Source organism: Prionailurus bengalensis, chromosome B3 (assembly GCF_016509475.1).
Source record: "Prionailurus bengalensis isolate Pbe53 chromosome B3, Fcat_Pben_1.1_paternal_pri, whole genome shotgun sequence".
NCBI classification, from domain to species: Eukaryota; Metazoa; Chordata; class Mammalia; order Carnivora; family Felidae; genus Prionailurus; species Prionailurus bengalensis.
Window position 1 is genome coordinate 135,579,022 of NC_057355.1, and position 25,708 is coordinate 135,604,729.

At 38.0% G+C, this 25,708-nt stretch overlaps 1 protein-coding gene across 1 annotated transcript in view; it reads right to left on the bottom strand.

Moving 5' to 3' along the window:
- The window catches only part of CATSPERB (cation channel sperm associated auxiliary subunit beta), a 109,617-nt gene extending 89,059 nt beyond the window's left edge, over positions 1-20,558 (bottom strand). The window contains exons 1-5 of the mRNA XM_043556852.1: positions 20,335-20,558; positions 16,594-16,672; positions 13,867-13,955; positions 11,270-11,410; positions 6,313-6,373 (exon numbers count right to left, since the gene is read on the bottom strand). Coding sequence (XP_043412787.1) covers positions 6,313-6,373; positions 11,270-11,410; positions 13,867-13,955; positions 16,594-16,672 — 370 coding nt within the window. The 5' untranslated portion in view covers positions 20,335-20,558. The remainder of the gene's footprint in view (positions 1-6,312; positions 6,374-11,269; positions 11,411-13,866; positions 13,956-16,593; positions 16,673-20,334) is intronic.
- Between the last annotated feature and the right edge of the window lie 5,150 nt (positions 20,559-25,708).

Consider the following 25,708-nt stretch of genomic DNA (forward strand, 5'->3'; position numbering starts at 1 on the left):
AAATTCCTTCCATAATATAGGAGAGACTCTTCCTCACTTTATGTGTGTATGTATTTGTTTATTTCTGTTCTTAGAAGTCAGCTTTATGTTCAGTGTTATTTAGTTCTAACAGCCTATGTACTTACTTTTCCTTCCCACCAGGTTTACCTGCCGGCCAAGATTTCAAAAACCCCAACAAACACACAGCACTGTGGGATTTCAGGCAGTGACCACCTGCATTTCATTTTGGCAATTAAACCAGGACTCCCTTTCAAGGAAACTTCTATGCAAAGTGCCGTGTTTCTAGAATGAGGCGCGTGTTTTTTCAACCTTGAAGTCACCCTCTTGAAAAGCAGACCCAGAAACCCAAGCTTTCAGAACTTGGTTATAGTATCACCATTGCTGTGGTAATTGTACAACCAATAGCCCCCAAAGTTACTTTATTTAACATAACAGAGGGCTTCAAGACCAGGCGGAATTTCTTGGCAATCTCACCTGCCCCTGCTGACTTGACTGTTCTACATCTGTTTCCATGGGAATCTTCACCCTTAAAGTCCAGGAGATGACCTCAGCTGCACCAAGTTGCCAAGCAGAGCCCATCCGGAGAGGGAGGGGTGGGGGGATTTGGACACAGGGCCCCTTGCTGGTCCCAGGACTGCTGTCTGACCCAGCAACAATGAACCTGTTCACTATTCATAAACGCTGTCCAATAAAGAGCATGCATCAAAACTTAAAAGCCAACCTTTCTGCCCAGATTCCTGGATAAAAAGGATTTTTTAAAATCCGTATAATTTGAACCAAAAGGGCAACTATTAAAAATAAACCAAGAAAAAAATAAAATAAAATAAACCAAGAAATATCCAGAAACAGGTTTCTAGTGAAAGCTTGACTTCCAATGCAATAAAATGATTTAGACAGGTTCTTTTATCTATGGGGAATGCAATGGTATCACAGACCCTTGGTTAAGCCTTCTGAAAATCCTTAAGTAGAAAGCATTTTAATTCAGAGACCAAAGTGAAAATATCTTTGAAAGAAGAATAATGTGGCTAGGAAACCTTGTGCCTCTTGGCAAATATTTTCCAACCCACCATGAGCTTGGGCTTTCTGGGAAGGTCACTGGTTTCCCAGTCAAAAACATTCTTGAAGTCATCAGGAATGGAGGGATGGAGACACAGCATCTGGGCAGGTGTGTTTCTAGTTCCATATCTGGGGCTCAAGAGTCAAAAAGCTTGATCCTGCAGGGCCTCATGAAGACATTCCCCAGGGTGATAAAGACTCTAAAGCATCTGAGGCTCCATAAGAACTCCTGAATGTTACCAGCTGTGCTGGGCTACCCAGACTCTTCCCCAAAGCCTTGCATTGTCTGTCTTTTTTCACTTAAAGTTGAGCACCACCCTGGCGTTCATCAGCAGCATCCACAACAACAAAGCAATTCATTGTATAGTGATAGCTTTATTCGATACCAAATGGAGATGAAGACATTAGGAGAAAATAAAACTCTAGACTGATAACCACAAGAACCTACTAGCCATGAGTCCAACAATATATAAAAAGGATAATACATCATGACCAAGAGTTGTTTATCCTAGGATTACAAGGCTAGTGCAAAATTCAAAAATGAATCAAGGAAATCTAGCATATCAACATGCTAAACAAGAAAATCCTTATTTTCTCAACAGATGCAGAAGAGCATTAACAAAATGCAACACCAATTCACCACAAAAACGCAGCAAATTAAGAAGAGAACTTCCTTAACATGATAAAGGGTATCTACAAAATACCTAACATAATATATAATGTTGAGATATTGAATGTTTCCCTCCTAAAGTTGGAAACAATGCCTAGATGTCCTTTTACCATTCTTATTCAACATGGTCCTGGAGGTCCTGCCTTTACAATAAGAAAAGAAAAAGAAATAAAATGAATACATATTGGAAAGGAAGAAATAAAATTATATCTGTTTTTCCACATGGAAAAACCAAAGAATATACAAAAGGCTACTTGATCCAGTAAGTGACTTTAACAATATTGCAAGGCACTTGGTCAGTCTACAAAATCAATCATATTTCTACATAGCAGCAGTCAACAGTTGGAAATTCAAATATTAAAAATAACCCCTTGGGGTGGATGGGCATTGAGGAGGGCACCTCTTGGGATGAGCACTGGGTGTTGTATGGAAACCAATTTGACAATAAATTTCATATTTAAAAAATAATAAAATAAAATAAATAAAATTAAATTAAAATAACCACTTATACTATACCAAAGCCATGAAATATTTAGTTATAATTTTTTTAATGTGTAAGATCTCTACGCTGAAAACCACAAAGCCCTGATGAAGTAGTTCGAAGAGGATATAAATAAAAATTTTTTTTTCAACGTTTATTTATTTTTGGGACAGAGAGAGACAGAGCATGAACGGGGGAGGGGCAGAGAGAGAGGAAGACACAGAATCGGAAATAGGCTCCAGGCTCCGAGCCATCAGCCCAGAGCCTGATGCGGGGCTCGAACTCACGGAGCGCGAGATTGTGACCTGGTTGAAGTCGGATGCTTAACCGACTGCACCACCCAGGCGCCCCGAAGAGGATATAAATAAATGGAGAGGTATACAGTGTTCATGGATACAGCGTATACAGTGTCCGCTGGTAAGATGTCAATTCTCTCTATAGATTTAATGCTATCCAACATTTTAAAACCACAGGAGTTTTCAAATAGAACTAAATAAGTTTATTCTAAAATTTATAAAGATAAAAGAAGTATACTAACCAAAACAATTCTGAAAAAGAAGATCAAAGTTGAAGGATTAATGTTACTTATTATAAGCTTATTATTTATAAAGCTGAAGTAATCGAGACAATTGGTATTTGTGAAAAGACAGGGAACCCAGAAATAGTAATACAATGGAGACAAAGAGTTTTTACAACAGTGGTGCCGGAATAACTGGATATCCATATTCCCCCACCATTAACCTCAGTCCATATAACATACAAAAATTAGCTCAAATTGAGTCATAGACCTCAATACAAAACCTGGAACCACAAACCTCTAGAAGTAAACATAGGAGAACATCTTTGTGAATTTGACTTAGCTGTGATGCCAAAAGTGCAATCCATAAAATAAAAAACTGATAAATTAGACTTCACCAGAATTAAAAACTCTGATATTTAATATATCTTAAAGATATGTATATATACATAATATATCTTAAAGTTATATATATGTATGTGTGTGTATATATGTATATATATATATTTTTTTTTTGAGCGAGAGAGTGCGTGAGCATGAGTGGGGGAGAGAGGGCAGAGAGAGAGAGAGAGAGAGAGAGAGAGAATCTCAAGCAGGCTCTATACTCAGTGGGGAGCCCGATGTGGGGCTGTATCCCATGATCCTAGGATCACAACCTAAGACAAAATCAAGTTGGATGTTCAACCAACTGAGCCACCCAGGTGACCTAAGAGATATTCTTAAGAGATGAAAAATATAAGCCACAGCCTGGGAAAAAGTATTTGTAAGTCATATATCTGGTAAGGGATTTGTATCCAAAATATATAATAAACTTGCAAACGATCTGCATAGGTAATTCAAATGGCAATATAAGCACAAAAAATGTTCAATGTCATTATTATTAGGGAAATTCAAATTAAAACTATTATTAATGCCACTACACACCTATTAGAATGGATAAAATTATACACACACACACGCTCTTACATATGGAGTCAGATAACCTGCTGGTGAGAATGCAAAATGATACAGCTACTTTGGAAAACAGTTTGACAATTTCTTATAAAGTTCAACTTACATTTGCCACATAACACGGTGATCCTACTAGTCGATATTAGCTAAGTGCAATAAAAGTTTATGTTCATAAGAGAACTTGTATGAGAATGCTTGTAGCAGCTCTTCCCAAAATTGCCCAAACTGGAAAAATACAAATGCCCTTCAATAAAATTAACTGTGGTACATCCATACAATGGAATCCTATCCAGTAAGGAAATTTGAAGAAATTGCAACACAGATGAATCTCAAATGAATTATGCTAAGTGAAGGAAGCCAGATTCAAAAGGCTACGTATTCTGTGATTCCATTTATACGACTCTACAATAGGCAAAACGATAGGAAGGGTAAGCAGATCTGTGGTTGCTGGGGCTTGGGCAACAGGGAGAGGTCGACTACAGGTGGGGTAATTTTACTGGGTCATGGATCAGTTCTGCACCTTGATTGTAGTGATTACACAACTATATACATTTTTGTAGACTTCTAGACCTGGATGCTAAAGAGGGTACATATTAGTGAATATAAATTATACCTAATTTTCAAAGGGAAAAAATGGACAAATTATGAAGTGTAAATCAAAGAGCAACTCTTTTGACTTTCAATAGTTATACGCTGTTCAAACTTCAGGCTGCCTCCAGCACTCTCTAGCTATCACTACATCTCCCTATGGCTCCATGGGCCTCAGGTAAATCATTTGAAGATGGACATCATAACGGGACCTACCATATAGGGATAAATGAGTTAATATAAGTAGAGTGTTTACAGTAGTGATGAAATACAAGGATTCAGTCAATGTTACCTGCTAGCTCCACCATTACTATGATGACTGTTTTGCTACCTTGGTGGTTGATGTGACCTCAACTACCCTTCCCAAGATGTTATGTTTACATAATACTCCAATTCATGGCAGGACAGGAAATAAGATATGATTAAGGAAGAAAAAAATGAATGAGAAAGTATGATCTCCTTTCCCCTGAATACTTTTTTCCCCCAATTTCTAGCATATTACTAATTAGACCATCCTCTCCTATTAAATTATGCACTCAAATATATTTATTTTACTCGGTCCTGGGAGTTGTGGCAGAGCCCATTTGGTGTCTTTCCATAAAATACTCAAGCTCTCAGCTCGCCTTTGTTCCTCTCTGGGTCACCCTAGAATCACTGCATTTCTGAAACTAAAGTTTGTAAATAGAAGAAGCAAAAATAACGAGTGATCTTCACTTTTTCAGTTCTCAAAGTAATATCAATATTATGCCAAGTAGCTAGAATGATCCATCCTTATACTGATGAGAGTGAAGTTAGAGAAAGAAAGAAAGAAAGAAAGAAAGAAAGAAAGAAAGAAAGAAAGGGTATGATTTTCTGGATGAATTCCTTGAAAAACAAAAAAAACCCACCAAGCTTTCAATAGATTAATTTGGAAAAAATTGAGATGAATAAAGGATAAAAATGCCGATATGAACCATATCAGATATTACAGCACTGGGACTTCTTTTACAGACTTTTGCTTTGACACTTTCCTATTTGGAATCTTTTCTATCATTTATCTGATGAACCCTCACTTTTACTTCGAAGGACACACAATTTCATAAGTCCTTTAATTACTCCTGTACCTAAAGGGGTTGGCCTATAGGATTCCCATTGTCCTGGTCCCTCATGACTATTTGATTGATACACAGGTGGATGCTAGAACAACACTTGTTGATTAAAGACACTCCTCTGGGAATTTGGAATTGGGTTGGTCCCTAAGAAATATATACTTAAAAAATTGACTAGCAATGAGGCATGTTTAGGAAGATAGCCTGCAGAGAAAGAGAGAGAGAGAGAAACAAATGTAGATTTACAGAAAATATAGAAAAGAGAAATAGGAGGAAAGCAGTCTATGGGGTCTTGATGACTGTCCATTTATTAGTACTAATTCCTTCCTGTAACCTGGTTGCATTTTTATTTGGTTGCATGACAAAAACAAATGTCTTATTTTTCCTTCAGTGAAGCCAAGTTGGTTTCTGCTTCTTTCCCCTGCCATATTAAAACAATTTACCCTCCATCATTTTTAATCTATCTCATTAAATGTATCTCATGCCTCAAGATCTACTAGCTCAGTCTACCAGCTCAATATACTTTCCTCCTTTTCCATCTGAGTATTTGCAGTAGGATATAAAGCTATTTATGCTGCCATGTAACATTTAATAGAAGACTCCATAGTGAATAATTCATTACATATTGCAGTCTATTTTAAGGTAACCTATTGGCACATGAATTTCTTGATGCTATAGTTTTTGAGTTCTAGAAAAGGAATTTATTTAAACGAGGAACAATATAAATGTTATGTGTGTCAAACCAATCTATCTATAATAGAATCGCCAGATAAAATACAGGAACCCAGGTTAAATTTTAATTTTAGATAAAGTACAATAATTTTTAGTAAGTATGTCTGAAATACTACATGAGACATCATATGGAATAGCAAATAATTTTTAATACAATAAATAATTTTTTATTTGCTAAATTTGGCAATCCAGACCCAAGAGTAAAAGAATTAATTCAGATCACTCTTACCTGTATTTTTCGTAATGTTTTCTCTGGGAATTTCAATCAACCAGTAAAGTCGATCACTGAACTTGAATAAAGAAGACATCAGAACACAGTGTTTTACAATGTTCGTGGCCACACTTATTCTGCATATTCAACCTTATCTTTAAATTTTTTTTTCAACGTTTTTTATTTATTTTTGGGACAGAGAGAGAGCATGAACGGGGGAGGGGCAGAGAGAGAGGGAGACACAGAATCGGAAACAGGCTCCAGGCTCCGAGCCATCAGCCCAGAGCCTGACGCGGGGCTCGAACCCACAGACCGTGAGATCGTGACCTGGCTGAAGTCGGACGCTTAACCGACTGCGCCACCCAGGCGCCCCTCAACCTTATCTTTAAAAATGAAATTAAACAAGAGCATCTAATGCATATACCTTTTACCCAGCAATTTCACTGTTAGGAATTCTCCTACATTATACTCACATATGTGGGAAATAAAATATATCCAAGGATATTTTTTGGCATTACTTGTAATAGTATAGATTGGAAATAACTAAAATCTTAATAGGGATGTAAAATAGTATAGCCATAAAGTGGAATACCATGCAACCACGCTCAGGGAGCACAAAACTGGGGCATTACTGGCTTGATGTGTCAGAGGACAGAACTTGGTGTTAAAAGAGAACTGGGGAATTGAAAAGGAAAATCCCATGAACAAGGGAACTGCAAGAGTGGTGAGCTAAGAGTTAAAGATAAACTCTTCTTGCGCCCTGGGGCAAGACAAGTGCAGGGGAGATTCATGAAGTCCTCATTAAAATCATCAGCCCTGGGGAATCTGGGTGGCTTAGTCAGGTAAGCATCCAACTTCGGCCCAGGTCATGATCTCACGGTTCATGGGTTCGAGCCCCACGTCGGGGCTCTGCGCTGACAGCTCAGAGCTTGGAGCCTGCTTCAGATTCTGTGTCTCCCTCTCTCTCTGCCCCTCCCTAGTTCACACTCTGTTCCTCTCTCTCTCTCAAAAATAAATAAACATTAAATAACATTTTTAAAAAGTCAGCCATGGAAGCTTAAAACCTGAGCAAAGATAGCAGCTGCTGAAACCATAGCTAAGACAGTTTACAGTTTGTGTCAAGACAAGAAAGAATCTTTTACACTACAACAACAAAAGAGCCCAGCAAATTCTCATAAGAACATAACAGAATCCAGAGCTGCTACAGCTTATTATCTTAAATGTCCAGTTTCAACCAAAATAACAACACATGAAAAGAAACAGAAACATCTAACTGATAAAAAAAAAAAAAAAGTTAGATGACAAACTGACCCAGAGTGAGTCCAGAGAGTAGATGAAGACTTCAAAGCAGCTATTACTCATATGTACATAGGCTAGAAGTGCCTGAGTGGCTAAGTCAGTTAAGCATCCAACTCTTGATTTTGCCTCAGGTCATGACCCTGGGTGTGGGATCGAGTCTCATGTCATGCTACGCACTGAGCATAAAGCCTGCTTAAGGTTCTCTCTCTCTCTTTCTCTTTTTCTCTCTCTCTGCCTCTCTCCCCTGCCAGTGCTGTCTCTCTAACATAAAATTTTTTTAATGTATATAGGCTTAAAGAAAATGTCCTAGTGAAAGAATGGATAGGGAATCCTAGCACATGAGTGAAAAATATAACAATAAGACCAGATGAACATAATGAGGCTGCAAAGTATAATAACTGAAATAAAATATTTAGTAGATGAGCAGATTGGAGATGATAAAAGAAAGAATCAGTAAACTTAGAGATACAGCAGTTAAAATTATCCATTCTGAAAAAGGGGGGAAATGATTAGAGAAAAATGAACAGAGCCTTAGATATCCGTGAGATAATGCACATAATTAGAATCTCATGAAGAAAAGAGACAAAGGAGCAGAACATATTTTTTCAGAGAAATAGTAGCTGAAGACTTCACAAATTTGGTAAATTTATAATCCAAGAAGCCCATAGAAACCCAATCAGAGTCAATACAAAGAGAAAATCTTAAAAGCATCCAGAGAAAAACGACACATTACATATAGGGGACAAATAAAGAAGATGTGGTATATATATATATATATATATATATATATATGTATACATATACATATATATGTATATGTATATGTATACATATATACATACATACATGTAAATATACATACATATACATATGTATGTGCATATATGTGTATATGTATGTATACATATATGTATGTGCATGTATACATATACATATATGTATATGCACATACATATATATGTATATGTATATACATGTACATATACATACATATATATGTATGTATACATATATATACATATACATACACACAATGGAATACTACTGGGCGATGAAAAAGAATGAGATCTTGCCATTTGCAACAACGTGGATGGAACTAGAGGGTATTATGCTAAGCGAAATAAGTCAGAGAAAGATAAATATCACATGATGTCACTCCTATGTGGAATCTGAGAAACTCAACAGTGGAACATAGGGAAAGGGAAGGAAAAAGAAGATAAAAACAGAGAGGGAGGACAACCATAAGAGACTCTTAAATACAGAGAACAAACTGAGGGTTGCTGGAGGGGAGGTGGGTGAGGGGGTGGGTTAAATGGGTGATGGGCATTAAGGAGGGCACTTTTCTGGATGAGCACTGGGTGTCATATGTCAGAGATGAACCACTAGGTTCTACTCCTGAAGTCAAGACTACACTGTTTGTTAACTAACTTGAATTTAAGTTAAAAAAGAAATGAAGTAGGACACATCCTACCACATGGATGAAGCTTGGAGACGTTACACTAACTGACAGAAGCCAGTCACAAAGAACTAAATGTTGTATGATTTCATTTACACGAGATGTTCAGAAGAAGTGAATCTACAACAGATGGGTGTAGTTTAGTGGTCACCTGCATCTGAAGAGCAGAGGGTGTGCTGGGGAGTTCACAGGGATGGGCTGTCCTTCTGTGGTGATGAAGATGTTATAAAATTAGACAGTAGTGATTTTTGCACACTCTCTGAATATACTAGACACCATTTAATTGTGCACTTTAAATAGGTGAATTGTATGGTACACAATTATATCTTTTTTTTTTTTAATTTTTTTTTAACGTTTATTTATTTTGGAGACAGAGAGAGAGCATGAACGGGGGAGGGGCAGAGAGAGAGGGAGACACAGAATCGGAGGCAGGCTCCAGGCTCTGAGCCATCAGCCCAGAGCCCGACGCGGGGCTCGAACTCACGGACCGCGAGATCGTGACCTGGCTGAAGTTGGACGCTTAACCGACTGCGCCACCCAGGCACCCCAATTATATCTTAATAAAGTTGTTATCCCCGAAAAAATGAGGGGGAATGAAGACATTTTCAAGGGGATGAAACTCCTGGAGAATTCACTGCCCATACACCTGTACTGTAAGAAATGATACCTCAACTCCCCAAAAAGCAAATAATCTAGTGAAGAGACAAGCAGAAGACATGAATAGACACTTTTCCAAAGAAGACATCCAGATGGCTAACACACACATCACTCATCATCAGGGAAACACAATGATATATCACCTCACGCCGGTCAGAGTGGCTAAAATTAACAACTCAGGAAACAACAGATATTGGCAAGGATGCAGAGAAGGAGAACCCTTTTGCACGGCTGGTGGGAATGCAAACTGGTGCAGCCACTACCCTACGACCCAGCAATTGCACTACTAGGTATTCATCCAAAGGCAACAAAATGCTGATTCGAAGAGGCATGTGCACCCCAATGTTTATAGCAGCACAATTGACAATAGCCAAATTATGGAAAGAGCCCAAATGCCCATGACTGATGAATGGGTAAAGAAGATGTTGTATATAGACCCGATGGAATATTACTTGGCGATAAAAAAAGAATGAAATCTTGCCATTTGCAATAATGTGGATGGAACTAGAATGTGTTATGCTAGGCAAAATAAATCAGTCAGAGAAAGACAGCTATCATATGATTTCACTCATATGTGGAATTTAAGAAACAAAATAGATGAATATAGAAGAAGGGAAGCAAAAATAAGATAAAAACAGAGAGGGAGACAAACCATAAGAGACTCTTAATTACAGAGAACAAACTGAGGGTTGCTGGTGGGGTGTTGGGTGCAGGGAGGGGCTAAATGGGTGATGGGAATTAGGGAGGGCACTTTTTATGGGGTGCCTGGGTGGCTCAGTCAGTTGAGCATCCGACTTCAGCTCAGGTCATGATCTCGCAGTTCGTGAGTTTGAGCCCCACCTCAGGCTCTGTCCTGACAGCTCAGGGCCTGGAACCTGCTTCGGATTCTGTGTCTCTGTCTCTCTCTGCCCCTCCCCTGCTCGTACGCTTTCTCTCTCAAAAAAAAAATAAACATTAAAAAAAAATTAATAAAAAAAAAGAAGGGCACTTGTTGGGAGGAGCACTGGATGTTATATGTAAGTGATGAATCACTAAATTCTATTCCTGAAATCATCATTACACTATATGTTAACTAACTTGGATTTAAATTTTAAAAAATTAAAAAAATAAATAAACACTTCAAATATATTTGTAATGATGTGGAAAGGGATGTCCAGAATTCACAAATTTATTTGCTACCCAAAGGAAAGTGCTGGCATGAATATTTTGAATGAGACAAGGAATAAACCATTTTCTCTGAAAAAATTAATAAAATAAAATAAAATATTAAAGAAAAGAAATGATAATAATTCTTTGGGCTGAAAAAATAGCCCAAACTTATATCTCTGCAAAAAAATGAACAGTGGTGGAAATCATTAATACATAGGTAAATAGTAAAAAAAAACATTATTTTTTCTTTAATTTCTTAAAAATTGTTAAAAGCAAAACATGTAACACTGTACTGTTAGGTTTAAAAGATACATAAATGTGATCTTATGGGCTAGCTATTAAAAAAAACCACATCCTACAAGACAGAGTATGCTTCTCATTAATAATATAAAGAATAAAATAAAGTGTCATTACCAAAGTTAAGTTAAAGTGGAAGATGCCTGTATATGTACTATTTATAATTTCCAAGCTGGGAGCAAGTCCTCCTGATGTGAACACACCTAGGAATTCCTGCGAAGTATGCCCACTTTCAGATAGTAAAAAACACTGGATTTTCTGTAGGAAAGAGAAGGGGTGGAAAGTAATGACAATTTGATGGCAAGAAGCATCTCCTACATTAATTTAAAAATGAGAGGTAATCTATGAATCGTCTATGCTGCTAAAGACGTCTATCTGTAGTAATTTTCATCTCTAACCAGGAAAAAAAAATCTATTTTGAAAAAGCACGCTTCTAGAACTTAGTAACCTATCATACTAGTGTCATAACAGGTTGAAACCTCAACCATATGGTAATCTTTTCTGTAAAAAGAATGGACATAAAGTTATTACATTTAATAAATATAGAATCAAAGCCACATGCCCATCACATGTAGAAATCCCTGTTTTATTAAAATCATTATTTTGTGTTTAAACTTTACAAGGAGCAAATGTATAAAGGAAAACTCATTTTAGTGTATTTTTATTGCCGTTTCTCAGTTTTGAGAAGGTATATGAAAATGCAGCAACTGGGGCACTGGGTGGCTCAGTCAGTTAAGCATCTGACTTCAGCTCAGGCCACGATCTCACAGTTTGTGAGTTCGAGCCCCGCATCAGGCTCTCTGCTGTCAGCATGGAGCCCACTTCGGATCCTATTGTCTCCCTTTCTCTCTGCCCCTCCCCTGCTCTCTCTCTCAAAAATAAGTAAAATAACATAAAAAAAAAAAAAAGAAAAAGAAAATGCAGCAATCACAAATGAAAAGCAACACGAGATAGATACTAACAACTTCACCTCATTTAGTTCTCCTAGTAGTTAAGACCACTTTGGGCAAGTTGCCTGGGTTTCAGTTTCCCTATCTACAAAATAGGGAAACATATTCATTCCAAAAACGTTTTCTGAGCTCTTACCACAAATCAGGCAGTGTTGCAGGGGCTGGGGAAGCAGAACTGCTCAAAACAGACAAAAAACCCTGCTCTCAAGGAACTTAGGTTCTAATGGAGATTGGAAGACAGATGAAGACAAACACCTTTTCCCTGTCTTGTCACTGATTTACAATTTATTGCCCTTTGTTAAGATGGCATATAAGCCCCAAATCCTAACCACCCTTTTGAATTACTCACCACTGAGTTCTCTCTCTGTGGCTATACATACTGCATGTGTCAGTAAAGTCTGGGTTTTTCTCCTGTTAATCTGTCTTTTGTCCATTTATTTTACAGGCCCCAGGTACAGAACCTAAGAGGGTAGGTCCAATACTCCTCTACTTATCTTAAGTACTCATCTTACAGAAGATTAAAGGTTGTAATGAACATAAAATGCTTTGAAAAATGCCTGACACATATAAACATTTTATAAATGTTAGGTTTTACTTCTACTAATATATTCTAGAACTACTATATGACAACTCTCTAAAAAGTAGGTGATAATTAAGTTCTTTTTTAAGAGGACAAAACTAGGGATTAGAGGGGTTAGGTAACCTGCTCCAGGGCATGACAGACCATGTATGTTTGTGTATAACTCCAAGATTTGACCCCAGCTCTGAATGTTTTTCTTCCTCTAACATCCATTTTTTGCCCCATAAGTAATCACAAAGAGGAAAGGCATTTTTGACTCAAAGGGGCATGCCCTTCGCAACAGTTGTGAATAAAAGACTTAAATATATGTCTGGCATATCAGGAAAGAACTGGGAACTAAGTCAAAAAAGACTTTGGGAAAAATGTATTTGTCCTTGTGGGGTGTTATATTTATCATAGACTTTCAAACAATCTGTACATTTTTTCTTAACTTAGGTTTTTGTTAGCATTTGCTGCATGGCTATCTTATTTTGGTGTGTGTGTGTGTGTGTGTGTGTGTGTGTGTTTAAATGCCATTATATGAAATGAAGAAATCAAATGATCCCTTACCCCAAATGGCATCTGCAATGTGGTACTTGTTCTAAAAGAAAGATTCTTTCTCTAGGTCATGTGAAGTAAATTTCTCTAACAGGCTGTATCTGTCAAACTTCAAAAGAACAAATCAGATCTATAAAAAATAAAAATCATTACAGCCAACCTTTTAAAAAGGGAAGGAGGGAGCCATTCAGTCAGCTAAGCATCCAGCTTTTGACTTTGGGTCAGCTTGTGATCTAACAGTTCATAAGTTCAAGTCCCGAGTTGGGCTCTGTGCCAATGGCACAGAGTCTGCTTGAGAATGTCTCTCTCTCTCTCTCTCTCTGCCTCTCCCCTGCTCATGTTTTCTCCCTCTCTCTCTCTCTCTCTCTCTCTCTCAAAATAAACTTAAAAAAAAATAAAATAAAAAGGGAAGGAGAAGGTATCTTAAAAAAAGAAAAAGAAAAAACAACCCAGGATGTTCAATGGCTAAATTAATATTTCACTTGATACAAGTGGAATGGAATAGAAAAGATTATTATTTACGTAGAATTTTACCTCCCCAAGTCTGAACATAGTAGACGGTATTTGAAAAAGTACAGTGTTAGTGGTTTTACACGTGGAGCTAAAAAGAATGTGAGAGGTTGTCACATATTATTAATGGATCTTACCAAGTCATTGGAAGAAAGGTACAGCTTGATTATTTCATTCTTTGGGGGGATCCCTTCACTGGCACAAGCAAAGTGTTTCTCTATATCACCTAAATAACAACAAGAATACACATACTTTAGTTCGCTGATAGAAGGATTTCCATGAAAAGAATCATATTTTTTAAACTGACAAAATAATTTTAAGGGGGTAAGAATTATAGTTGTATATTTTAAATTCAGAAGTGGCCAAAAACCAGGGTTGTTGTTTTTTTTTTAATTTTTAAAATTTTCAACAAATTTCATTATCCAGATGCAAAATCAACAAGAACACTTTTTACTTGAAGCATTCTTCAGAATACATAAAAAAACATATATGTATACACACACACATGCATATATATATAACTTGAAGCACTCTTCAGAATACATAACATATATATACACATGCACATATGTTATATATATATGTTATATATAATATATATATTATATATAACATTCAACCCAAGAAAAATAGAATACACATTATCCTCAAGTACACACAGAAGAATCCCCTGGTTAAATCACATTAAAAGAGCCATCACACATACTACAAATCTAGTAAGACTGAAATCATACCAAGTATATTTTCCAGCCACAATGGTACAAAAGTAAAGATCAACAATAAAACAAAGCTGGAAAATCTGCCATGTAAATATTAAATAGTTCTTGACTCTTCAAGTCTTTGGGGAGCACAGAAAAGGGACAGAAGGCAGAATTTGTATTTTAATAGAGAGCCACAGATAGGTGACTCCTCCCCCAAAAAGGGCGGGGTTGGGAGGAAGATCCCTTCTCCTTATCTTGATCTAAAGTGAATCTCTTTGAAAGACAGATACCATATGTTTTCACTCTTATGTGGATCCTGAGAAACTTATCAGAAACCCACGGAGGAGGGGAAGGAAAAAAAAAAAAAAAAAAGAGGTTAGAGTGGGAAAGAGCCAAAGCATAAGAGACTCTTAAAAACTGAGAATAAACTGAGGGTTGATGGGGGGTGGGAGGGAGGGGAGGGTGGGTGATGGGTATTGAGGAGGGCACCTTTTGGGATGAGCACTGGGTGTTGTATGGAAACCAATTTGACAATAAATTTCATATATTGAAAAAAAAATAATAAAGTGAATCTCTTGTAGACAGCAGAGTTGGATCATGTGTTTTTATCCATTCTGACAACCTCCATCACAAGGAATTTAGACTAAAGCCCAAATCCCAGCTTGGCATTCCAGTATCTCATTGACATGAGCTGATTTCCTACCTTTCCAAAGTATTTTACTTTTTCTAACCCTTCATTCTAGCCAAACAAAACTACACACTTCTCCCCTCACATTATATGATTACCTACCTCCATGACTTTACCATCACTTACCCTGATGTTGTCTTTGTAAAATACTCTTCCCCATGCATGCATAGATAGAGATTACTCATTTTGGGGGCTTGAACTGATTTCTCTCTTTTGTTAAAAGCCTTCCCTGACCACCCCGACTCAGGTGGAAGTCAACTCTCCCTTCTCTGAAATCTTAGAAGTTGGCCTGTGACTCTCCAGTCTTAGAGTATACCCATACATGTGTTACATATTCTTCAGAAGAACCTAGGAACTGGTACTGGGTCATCCTAGAACTCAAGCAATTCTGCAACAAACCTGTGAACAGAAGACAGACTGAATCCCCCTCTTCATTGTTTGGTCAACAATTTTTTTTTTTTTTTTAATCAAGCATCTACTATGTTCTAGCAGATCCAGTCCAAAATGCTAGAGAATCTAAACAATCTGCACAAGTGGAGGTGGATTGTTTCATTCCTTTTACAAAGCATTTCCACCATAAAAGTCCTATTGAGTGATTTAATCCATGTATTAGTTTCAGAAAATAATCTTCAGTCTCAATCTGTTCGCTTTATGAGGCAGTTTATAATTCATACCACAGGTAACCATTCATGTAGGAAGAATGAAAAAAATCTATTTAAATAATGAACAATTTTTCAAATATAAAATGCTCCTTAGGGGCGCCTGGATAGCTCAGTTGGTTAAGCGTCCGACTCTTATCTTGGCTCAGGTCATCTCACTGGTTCATGAGTTCAAGCCCTGCATCAGGCTACACACTGTTAGTGCAGAGCCTGCTTGGGATTCTCTCTCTCTCTCTGTCCCTCCCCTGCTCGTTCTCTCTCTCTCTCTCTCCCTCTCAGAATAAATAAATAAACTTAAAAAAATGTTTTTAATTAAAAAATAGGGGCGCCTGGGTAGCTCAGTCAGTTAAGGGTCCGACTTCAGCTCAGGTCACGATCTTGCCGTCCGTGAGTTCGAGCCCCGCGTCGGGCTCTGGGATGATGGCTCAGAGCCTGGAGCCTGCTTCCGATTCTGTGTCTCCCTTTCTCTCTGCCCCTCCCCCGTTCATGCTCTCTCTCTGTCCCAAAAATAAATAAACGTTAAAAAAAATTTTTTAATTAAAAAAAAATAAAATAAAGTGCTCCTCAAACTTTAATATTCTATGACTTATAAATGATGAAACACTATAATAAAGGTCTCTATGTACACAACTTAATAACAATAGATTCACAATATTATTAGAAATTGCTAGACAAGAGTACAACAAATAATACCTGAAAAAAACTGAGAGGTAAGGTAAAGAGAAGTACCAAGAAAGTATTTTAACTGTTAACGAGGAAGGGATGGAAGGGAAAACTCCTACAAGAAAATAGAGAGTAAGAGAGTCTGAAACTTACCTTTATTATATATTATTCCTGATGAAAGGTCAAATATGGTCAAAAGTAAAATTATAATATATAAAAGTGGCAATTCCATCTATCAAAAGAAATAAGAATTATTTCTATTCAGTTGCTCTGAACATACTTTTTAGTTCCTTTTTCTATAAACAACTACATAGTAAAGAAATCATCTATTCCTTTTAAGTTAAAAATATTTCCCTTTATGTGACAAAACAATGTTAACAGTTGACTAAGCTCTACATTTACTTCCTTGTTGGTATTAAAGATATTTATAATTACCACAAACTAAAGAGCTGGGGCTCTGGTTTTTCTTCAATGTAGATAACTATTGGAGAGGTGTGATCAATTCTACAGCTGTATAAAACAGAGCTTGACTTGATAAAGACTCTGAGAAGGCAGAGCTGTACCTTATCTGATATTTTGACTGCACTGCTCTTGAGAGAGAGAATGCACACGAGCCCTGAGCATCCCTGTATGTCCCCCTGCCCCCGTGTGCCAACACCGCAAAGCCCTGGCCCCTCTTTACCCAGGCCTTTTCTCAGAGTCGTGTTTGTGGCAAGAATCCTTGAGGAACAAGGTAACATCCCCCTTGGGCAAGAGCAGGCTTGTTTCCATGGTGAATCTCCCAGGCTCAGTGTTCTCCTCCTGTAATATACCCCACTATGTGTGTAAGCAAGCATCTGTGATGGGCTGAAATGTGTCCCCTAAAAACTTATATGTTGAAGCCCTAATCCCTAGGGCTTCAGAATGCAGTTGTAGCTGGAGATAGGGTCTTTATACAAGAGTGATTAAGTTAAAGTGAAATCATTAGGGTGGGCCCTGATCCAGTGTGACTAGTGTCCTTATAAGAGGAAATTTGGACACAGATATGCACAAAGGGAAAATGATGTGAAGACACAGGGAAAAGATGACCAAGGAGAGAAGCCTGGAACAGATCCTTCCTTCTTGGCCCTCAGAAGGGACAAACCCAGCTAACACCTTGAACTTAGACATTAAGCCTTCAGAAGTGTGAGTCACTTCTATTGTTTAAGCCAACTAGTGTGTGGCATTTTGTTACTGTAACCTTAGTATGCTAATACGGCTTCCATGATGGATATCTACTCCATAGGATTTGGGGGGCATGGAGACTGGGAGTGAACATCATGCTGACACTCTGGCTACTGCTTTTGCTGTTAGTGATGAAGTCCTTTGTCTCTGACCTAGGAGTCTTGTGTCTTTTGCCAGCATCCAAGAAACAGTAACAGATTGACTTGCCAGATGCAGGTAAAGCATAATCCAGATCCTGTGTGGTTCCTGACATCTGCTGAGTAAATTAAATTTCACTGATGTTTTTCCTCCCTTAAAATTGGTTTGCTTGATTCAATACATTTAATCAACAATATAACATTCAAACATTCATCGGATTTTTAAATTCATCATCTTTATCATGTGGTTGGGGAGAACTGTGGGTTTTGTTAAGTGGTTTTTTTTTTTTTTTTTTTTGGTCATCTGAGAAAACAACTTGTTTTCACAAACTGACACAAAACAGATGAATTAGTGTCCTTCTGTTTCTCTTCTCTCACTCTCTTTGTCCAGAAACATTTTGTTGTTAAGTTTTAGTGCAGCTCACCTCCAGCCAAAGAAAATCTTTTCAGATACCCAGTTGCTCTGAATTTGCTTACAATTGTAATCTTTTTTTAAAAATTTTAAATATTCATTTATTTTTGAGACAGAGCAAGCAGGGGAGGGGCAGAGAGAGAGAGAGAGAGGGAGACACAGAATCCAAAGCAAGCTCCAGGCTCTGAGCTGTCACCATAGAGCCCGATACGGGGCTTGAACTCATGGACTGTGAGATCATGACCTGAGCCAAAGTCAGACACTTAACCAACTGAACTACCCAGGCGCCCCATAATCAATTTAATCACAGAAGAAACCCTGCAGAGGTGGAACTCAAGGTTGCATTCAAAAACAGTAGATCACAGTTTTGAAGTCCAGCACAGATTAAAAACCACAGATGTACCATTTATATAAGACACACACCGATTGTCTCTTAAACTACATATTGACTCCTTATGGACATTATTTTTTTTTAATCATGTAGTGCATCTAGGACAGTCAGTTGCCTAATTCACACAACCCTGAAAAGTTATTCAGCATGGTGAAACTGTATCAGCATGGTGCTATGTGCTATTATATTTTTGGTGTAGGAATGAATTTAACATTAAATGGAGAAGTCATCACAGTCACTTTGAAAATAGTGCCTTAGGGTCACCTGGGTGGCTCCATCATTTCAGCGGCTGACTCTTGGTTTCGTCTCAGATCATGATCTCACAGTTCGTGGGTTTGAGCCCCATGTCAGGCTCTACACTGACAGCATGGAGATTGCTTGGGATTCTCCCTCTCCCTCTCCCTCTGCCCCTCCCGCTCTCTCTCTCTCTCTTGCTCTCTCAAAAAAATAAATAAATAAATAAACAAAAAAAAAAAGAAAAAGAAAATAGTGCCTTTGCCAGGAAAATCTTGTATTATTTTGCTCAATATTCACATTAAATGACATAACACCAGTACCAGAACCCATTAGTTTTTCTCCTCCTTAAAAAGTGACTGAAATCTATTATGCCCCGGGGCTCCAGACAGATGCTGTTATTACGTTACCCTCAGACCTGTCCCAGTTCAGTTCTCTCAAATAAATACAAAAAGTTCTCTAATTTCATTTGAGTGGATTTGGTTGTATCTATCTTTGACCAAAGAACTAAAAACCTACTTTGAAAGGCTTTTAAGTGCTTTCATTAAGGAAAGGAAAGCCAAGAGAGCATAATTGAAGAGAGAGACAGCTAAGGAAGGCCCTCTGGGCCCTCCATGACTTTGCTAGTAGCTGCATGTTCCCTTGTGCTAGTAATTCAGCCCATATTTATTCTTTTTTACACTTAGAGATGGAATGTATTTTAGAGTTAATATATGAGACACGAAGTTACATGTCTAAAGCCCATTACTAGCTAGTAACATGTTGGGCATAGAACCAAGACCTCCTGATTCAAAAGATTTAGTCAGCACACAGAGATGCCACAAAACGAGAATTTAAAAACAGAAAGCTATTAAGTACAAGATTAGATTTGACCTCTTACTGAAACTGCTACATGTGCCCCCCGAGATTCTGTTCCATACGTTCGTTAATCTCCTTTCCTCCTTCTTCAGTGTTACAACTTTCTTCAATTTAGTCCTGCCTCCTTTCAACCACCATCTTACGGCTACAGAGAAAGCACTGGCGTTGACTTCAGATCGGCTCTGCCCGTTTGGGATGTCTGATCTTTGGAAAGTTACTTAACTTCTTCAATTCAGTAAACCAGGTATAACAGCCACTTCGCAGGGTTGTTGTGAGAACTGAATGAATGATGCACTTTAGGCTTTCAGCAGCTGCTTTACACAGGCTGCACAATGGATAAACACCAGCTCTGAATCCATGTCTTGATGTCCGGAAGCAATTTCTTTGTCTTCATCCCACTCCCGACTCACTCTTTCAGCCCTTAAATTACCTCCAGTTTTCAATCCCAGCTAACTATTATGAGCTTTATCTAATGGTCAGATGTAAGTCACAAAGCTGGGTATTTTCTATTCTCCGGCGCCAAATAAACACTGGGAATTGTCCTAAAGAATGAAGTTGCATTTTCCACCATCTGATTCATTTTAAGTCACTCCGTTATAGAAGAGTGATTACGTTATCAGTGTGAACTATAGTAGGGCTCTCATTTTATTATTTCTTACCGTGACTGCCTTCTAAGAGTAGATGCCTGATTACTTGCCCCTTTCTTTGTTGTGTTTTCCCAAGCTTTCTTCCATTCAGGCTCAGAAAGAAGACTGGGTCCAAATTTTCAGTTTACTGGTTTAATGGTCCACTTAACTTTAGTAACAGCCAATCAGCTGCTACCAAGTACGGAAGTGGGCTTGGAAAATCTAAAGGCTAGGCAGTTGGAATTTCCAATTAACTGCCTCTTTCAGAGAACCAAAGGTCATCTTCTTTAAAAATTTTACGAGGTGGAGTTTCGCCAAACCTACCATGTTCCACCCAGGAAGGTTCAGAAACCTACAAATGACTATTCTCAAAGTCCATAAATCATCATGGGACTACTGAGTGCCTGGGGAAAAGCATGAATGCTAAAAGGAAATGCTAACTACATACAATGAGGTTTAAGAGAAGAAAATCTGTCAAAGAGAGCTTCATAACTATGTCTTAAAGAAATATCGGGACTTTTAGAAAAGGAGAGATGACCTTGTTGATGGGGTAAACAAGATAAGTAAATACACAAAGCACAAAGATGGGAATGAGCTGTGTATGCCTGGGAATCAGCAAAACCAAGTGAGATACCAAGCTGGTCTCCAGACTCATGGTTCTGTGAATGGCCTTGGTCTTGCTGATTATATCCACTTAGGGTGCCTTTGGCTACTGAGCCCAGACTGACCTCTCTGATTTACTATCCTGACAAGTCATGAATGGTCACCGGGACTAGCAATTTTTTTAATAAGGATAATAAAACCTGTTTTACACTCATGCCCTCCTTCAGACATCCTTTTCCATGGCCGGGTAGAACTCACTAGTTTAATCTATTCCTGGAAGAGCCTGTATAAGAAACACCTTTCTCTTACCTTTCCCAGTGACCTAAAGAAGAAAGTTACTCCTCAATCTGAAATAACGAGGAGAACTCAACAAAACGTTTCTTCTGTAACAAGAAGTTAGTTATCAGAAACCTGGGACTCCTTTTTGCTGCTGATTTCTGACTACAGAAGGTGACGAGGGTTTTGTATTTTCAGTCTCTGTGGCAACACTGTGGTTGCTGCTTGCCCACACTGCATCAAAATAGGAATGCCTGAGCAGTGTTGAAGGCGCACACTGAGGGCTCTCAAGAAAATTATGAAGCAGCAGTTGACATGGCCCTCTTTTCCCCCAGCCACACCTTTGTTTCCCTTCTTCATTTGCCCCCATGTGATGCTTCCTCCCAATTTGAGTAGTGTTTTCCTTCCCCCAGAAGACAAGGATCTGCTTCAGAGTTACTGATGAATTAACTTTGATGCAAATGAGGACCAAAGAACTCCCATGGCAGATCATTTCTCTGTTAACAGTGCAATGAGAGATGTTCTTCCCCCTGGAACACAAGTCAGGAACTGGGTATCCAGTTAGGAGGTTTGAGAACCAGGGAAGGGGCTAATTGAAAGACAGATGGATGACTTTGACTTTTTTTGTGGGGGGAGGGGATTTTTTTCTGACTATAAAAGTGCTCATAATGCAAAAGTTGAAAAATATAAACAGGTATAGGGAAATTAATTACCTATAAACCAATGGTCAGATAGAACCACTGCTAACATTCTGACAAATTTAGTCTTTTCCCTATACATTTATACGTTTCATGTAGGATCCTTCTGTATATAGCTTTCAGTCATTGTTATTCTGATTATTTTCTCGTGTAATTCAAGTGTTTTTTCAGAAGTTTTCACACTTACATATCTAAAATAACTACACGCAAATTATTTAAATGTAAGACATTCAGCTGCTTTCAGTGTTTTCCTGTTATGAATAATGTGGTAATAAACAGTCTTAAACAAAAATCTGTCCCAACATTTGAAAGGTTTTCGTAGGCTATGAATATGTTGAAGACTCCTGATACATGTTGGCAAATTGCTTTCCAGAAAATGCAGCACTGAGAATGAGATACAGTCTATAACAAGCCAAAAAAAGTATCTCACCGTTTTTCTTTAGTATTGGTGCAGCTGAAAATTTACAATATGCTTATTAGCCATTTTTTCTTCTATAAATTAGAAGACTTCTTGACCATGTCCTACTGGAATTTTAGTGTTTTGCTTGTGAAATGGTAAAACAGTCCCTCGCAATATTTACTGTGAATATTAAACCCAATTTGTCACAATTTTGTTTATGATGAGCTTGGATGTACAGTAATTCAAATGTGATGCAATCGAATTTATCTGTGTTTTCCTTTCTGGTCATTTCCATTGCTTCATGGTTTCAAAGTCCATTCCAATCAGAGACATACTTTGCTCATACTTTCTATATAAGAAAACCTATAAAGACTCAGAAAGTTCAAAGAATAAAATAACAAGGACATTTTGATCACCCCAGATTAACAGTTCTCTCCCAGTTTTAAAAAATGTTTTATTATGGGATATTTCAAACATTAGAAAAAGCAGGAAGAATGGTATTATTACCCCTTTGCATCCATCACCTAGCTTTAGTCCTGTTTCATCGATACACTTACCCATTCATTTTTCTTCTCCAGGATTATCCTGAAGATATCTTAAACATCCATATATAGTTCAGTATATATTCCTTAGGGAAAAATTTTTTTTAATTTTTTTTTTAACGTTTATTTATTTTTGAGACAGAGAGAGACAGAGCATGAACGGGGGAGGGTCAGAGAGAGGGAGACACAGAATCCGAAACAGGCTCCAGGCTCTGAGCTGTCAACACAGAGCCAGACGCGGGGCTTGAACTCACAGACTGCGAGATCATGACCTGAGCCAAAGTCGGCCGCTCAACCGACTGAGCCACCCAGGCGCCCGGGAAAATTACTTTGTAATTAAAACCATGATACCATTTCATTCCTAAAGCTAAGAATGAGTCCTGGAATGTCTATCCAGTGATAGTACCTATTTCCCAGCTGTCTCATGCTTAAAATTGGTTATACTTTGTATGAATAAAAATCCAGTGAGGTTCATACTTTGCAATTAATTGATATAGCTTTGAAGTTTTTTTTCCGTTTCAAGTTCTTATTTGAATTCCAGTTAGTTAACATACAGTGCAATATTAGCTACAGGAGAATTCATGATTCATCGCTTCCAGGCAATACTCAACGCTCATCTCAAGTGCCCACCTTAGTACCCATCACCCATTTAACCCATCTTCCCACCCACCTGCCTTCTACCAGCAACCCTTGGTTTGTTCTGTAGAGTTAAGAGTCTGTTTTCTGGTTTGCCTCTCTCTTTCCACCTCACCCCCACCATATTCATCTGTTTTGTTTCTTAAAATCCACATTGAGTGAAATCATATAGTATTTGTCTTTCTCTGACTTATTTCACTTAGCATAATACTGTTTAGTCCATTGACATCACTGCAAATGGCAAGATTTCATCATTTTTTATGGCTGAGCAATATTCCATCATGTGTGTGTATATATCTATATCTATATCTATCTTCTTTATTCATCAGTCCATGAACATTTGGGCTCTTTCCATAATTTGGCTATTGTTGATAATGTTGCTTATAAACATCAGGGAATGTGTCCCTTCAAATCAGTATTTTTGTATGCTTTGGATAAACACTTAGTAGTGCAATTGCTGGATCATAGGATAGTTGTATTTTTAACTTTTGGAGGAACATCCATACTGTTTTCCAGACTGGCTGGCACCAGATTGCATTCCCACCAACAGTGTAAGGTTCCCCTTTCTCTGCATCCTCACCAACATCTGTTGTTTCCTGAGTTGTTCATTTTAGCCATTATCCTTGAAGTTTTTTAATCTACAGGTAACTTCCCTACCTCTCCCCTATCATTTTTTTCTCTTTCTCCTTGCAACTTATTAGTTGAAGAACTCGCTACTGCTAATGTGTCTCTCACAGTCTGGATTTCACTGATGGCATCACCATGGTATCTTTTTCTACCATTAAATCTATCTCATTTGTCCTGTAAGTTGTTAAGTTGATTTAGAGCCTTGGTCAGATTCAGGTTTAATTTTTTTGGCAGGAACACTTCATAGGTGTTTTTAGATACTTTCAACAGGAGGCACATAAAGTCTGTTTGTCTCTCTTTTCATGACATAGCAGCTGTCATTTCTTTCCTACACCTGTTAAATTCACTAGAGGCTGCAATATGGTGATATTTTATCATTTATTCTTCATTTATTTGCTGGAATACGTTGATAAAGATCAACTTTCCTTCAACAGTTATCTGGTTACTCAGAGTATAGTTCCTAAGTAAAGGCAAAATAAATGCTTCGTTCTTTCACTTACCAGTTTGAAAATAGCGACTTGATTCTCTAGAATCCTCATAGAAGCAACCAATAAGGTTTGTTTTTTAGTATCGTTATGAACTCATAGGTTTCTATTTATTTTTTAGATTTAAAAAAATTTTTAATGTTTAGTTTTTGAGAGAGAAAGCGACACACAGAGTACAAGCAGGGGAGGGGCAGAGAAAGAGAGAGACACAGAATCCGAAGCCGGCTCCAGGCTCTGAGCTGTCAGCACAGAGCCTGACATGGGGCTGGAACCCACTAACTGTGAGATCATGACCTGAGTGAGCCAAAGTCGGACACTCAACTGGGTGCCACCCAGGCACCCCAATAGGTTTATATTTAAATATTTGAGTGTTTCTATCCATTAGTTATTATCCTCATTGTTGCTGAAAGTGTACAATTTTGGGCAGGTGTTGTCTGAAAGTTGGCTCTGGTCTTCTTGAAATGACTCTAGTGATCTCTGATAGCTTCCTTCCTTCTTTCCTTCCTTATAGGACAAGATATCCCAGGCTCACCTTATACATTTCCTGTCCCAGGCAGGCAATCAGTCATTTCTGTACGGAATTGTGATTCTTTTACTGAGAAATGGAATGTTTAAACCATAATCTGGGGGCTAGGGGAGACTTCTTAAAAATAAATGAAGGGGCACCTGGCTAGCTCAGTCAGTAGACCATGTGACTCTGGATGTTGGGGTTGGAAATTCAAGCCCCATGTTAGGTGTAGAGATTACGTAAAAATAAAACCTGTACAAAACAAACAAATGAACAAACTGATAAGTACAAAACATTATGGAAGGTAAATGGTGGCTACTTACAATTGAATTTCCCCATATATTCTCCCTAAAAGTCACACAAATAAGAGGAATCAATAAAACAATCCTAGAGCAACCAGGAAACAGATTAGTAACACTTCCAATTTGCATATAAGTAGAGAAAGCAATTTCTAGAACCAGAAGAACCGACTCCAGAGTCTATGTCACATATAGGTCAGGGAGAGACTGTAAAGAAAAGAAGAGAGAACAGCAAGAGTTTGCAGAGGTGGAAGACAGAGAATCTCTCTTGTGGAATCCCCCACCTAAGAGGGGACATACAAAGACCAGCTTTGAGAACTGGCAGGTTAGAGC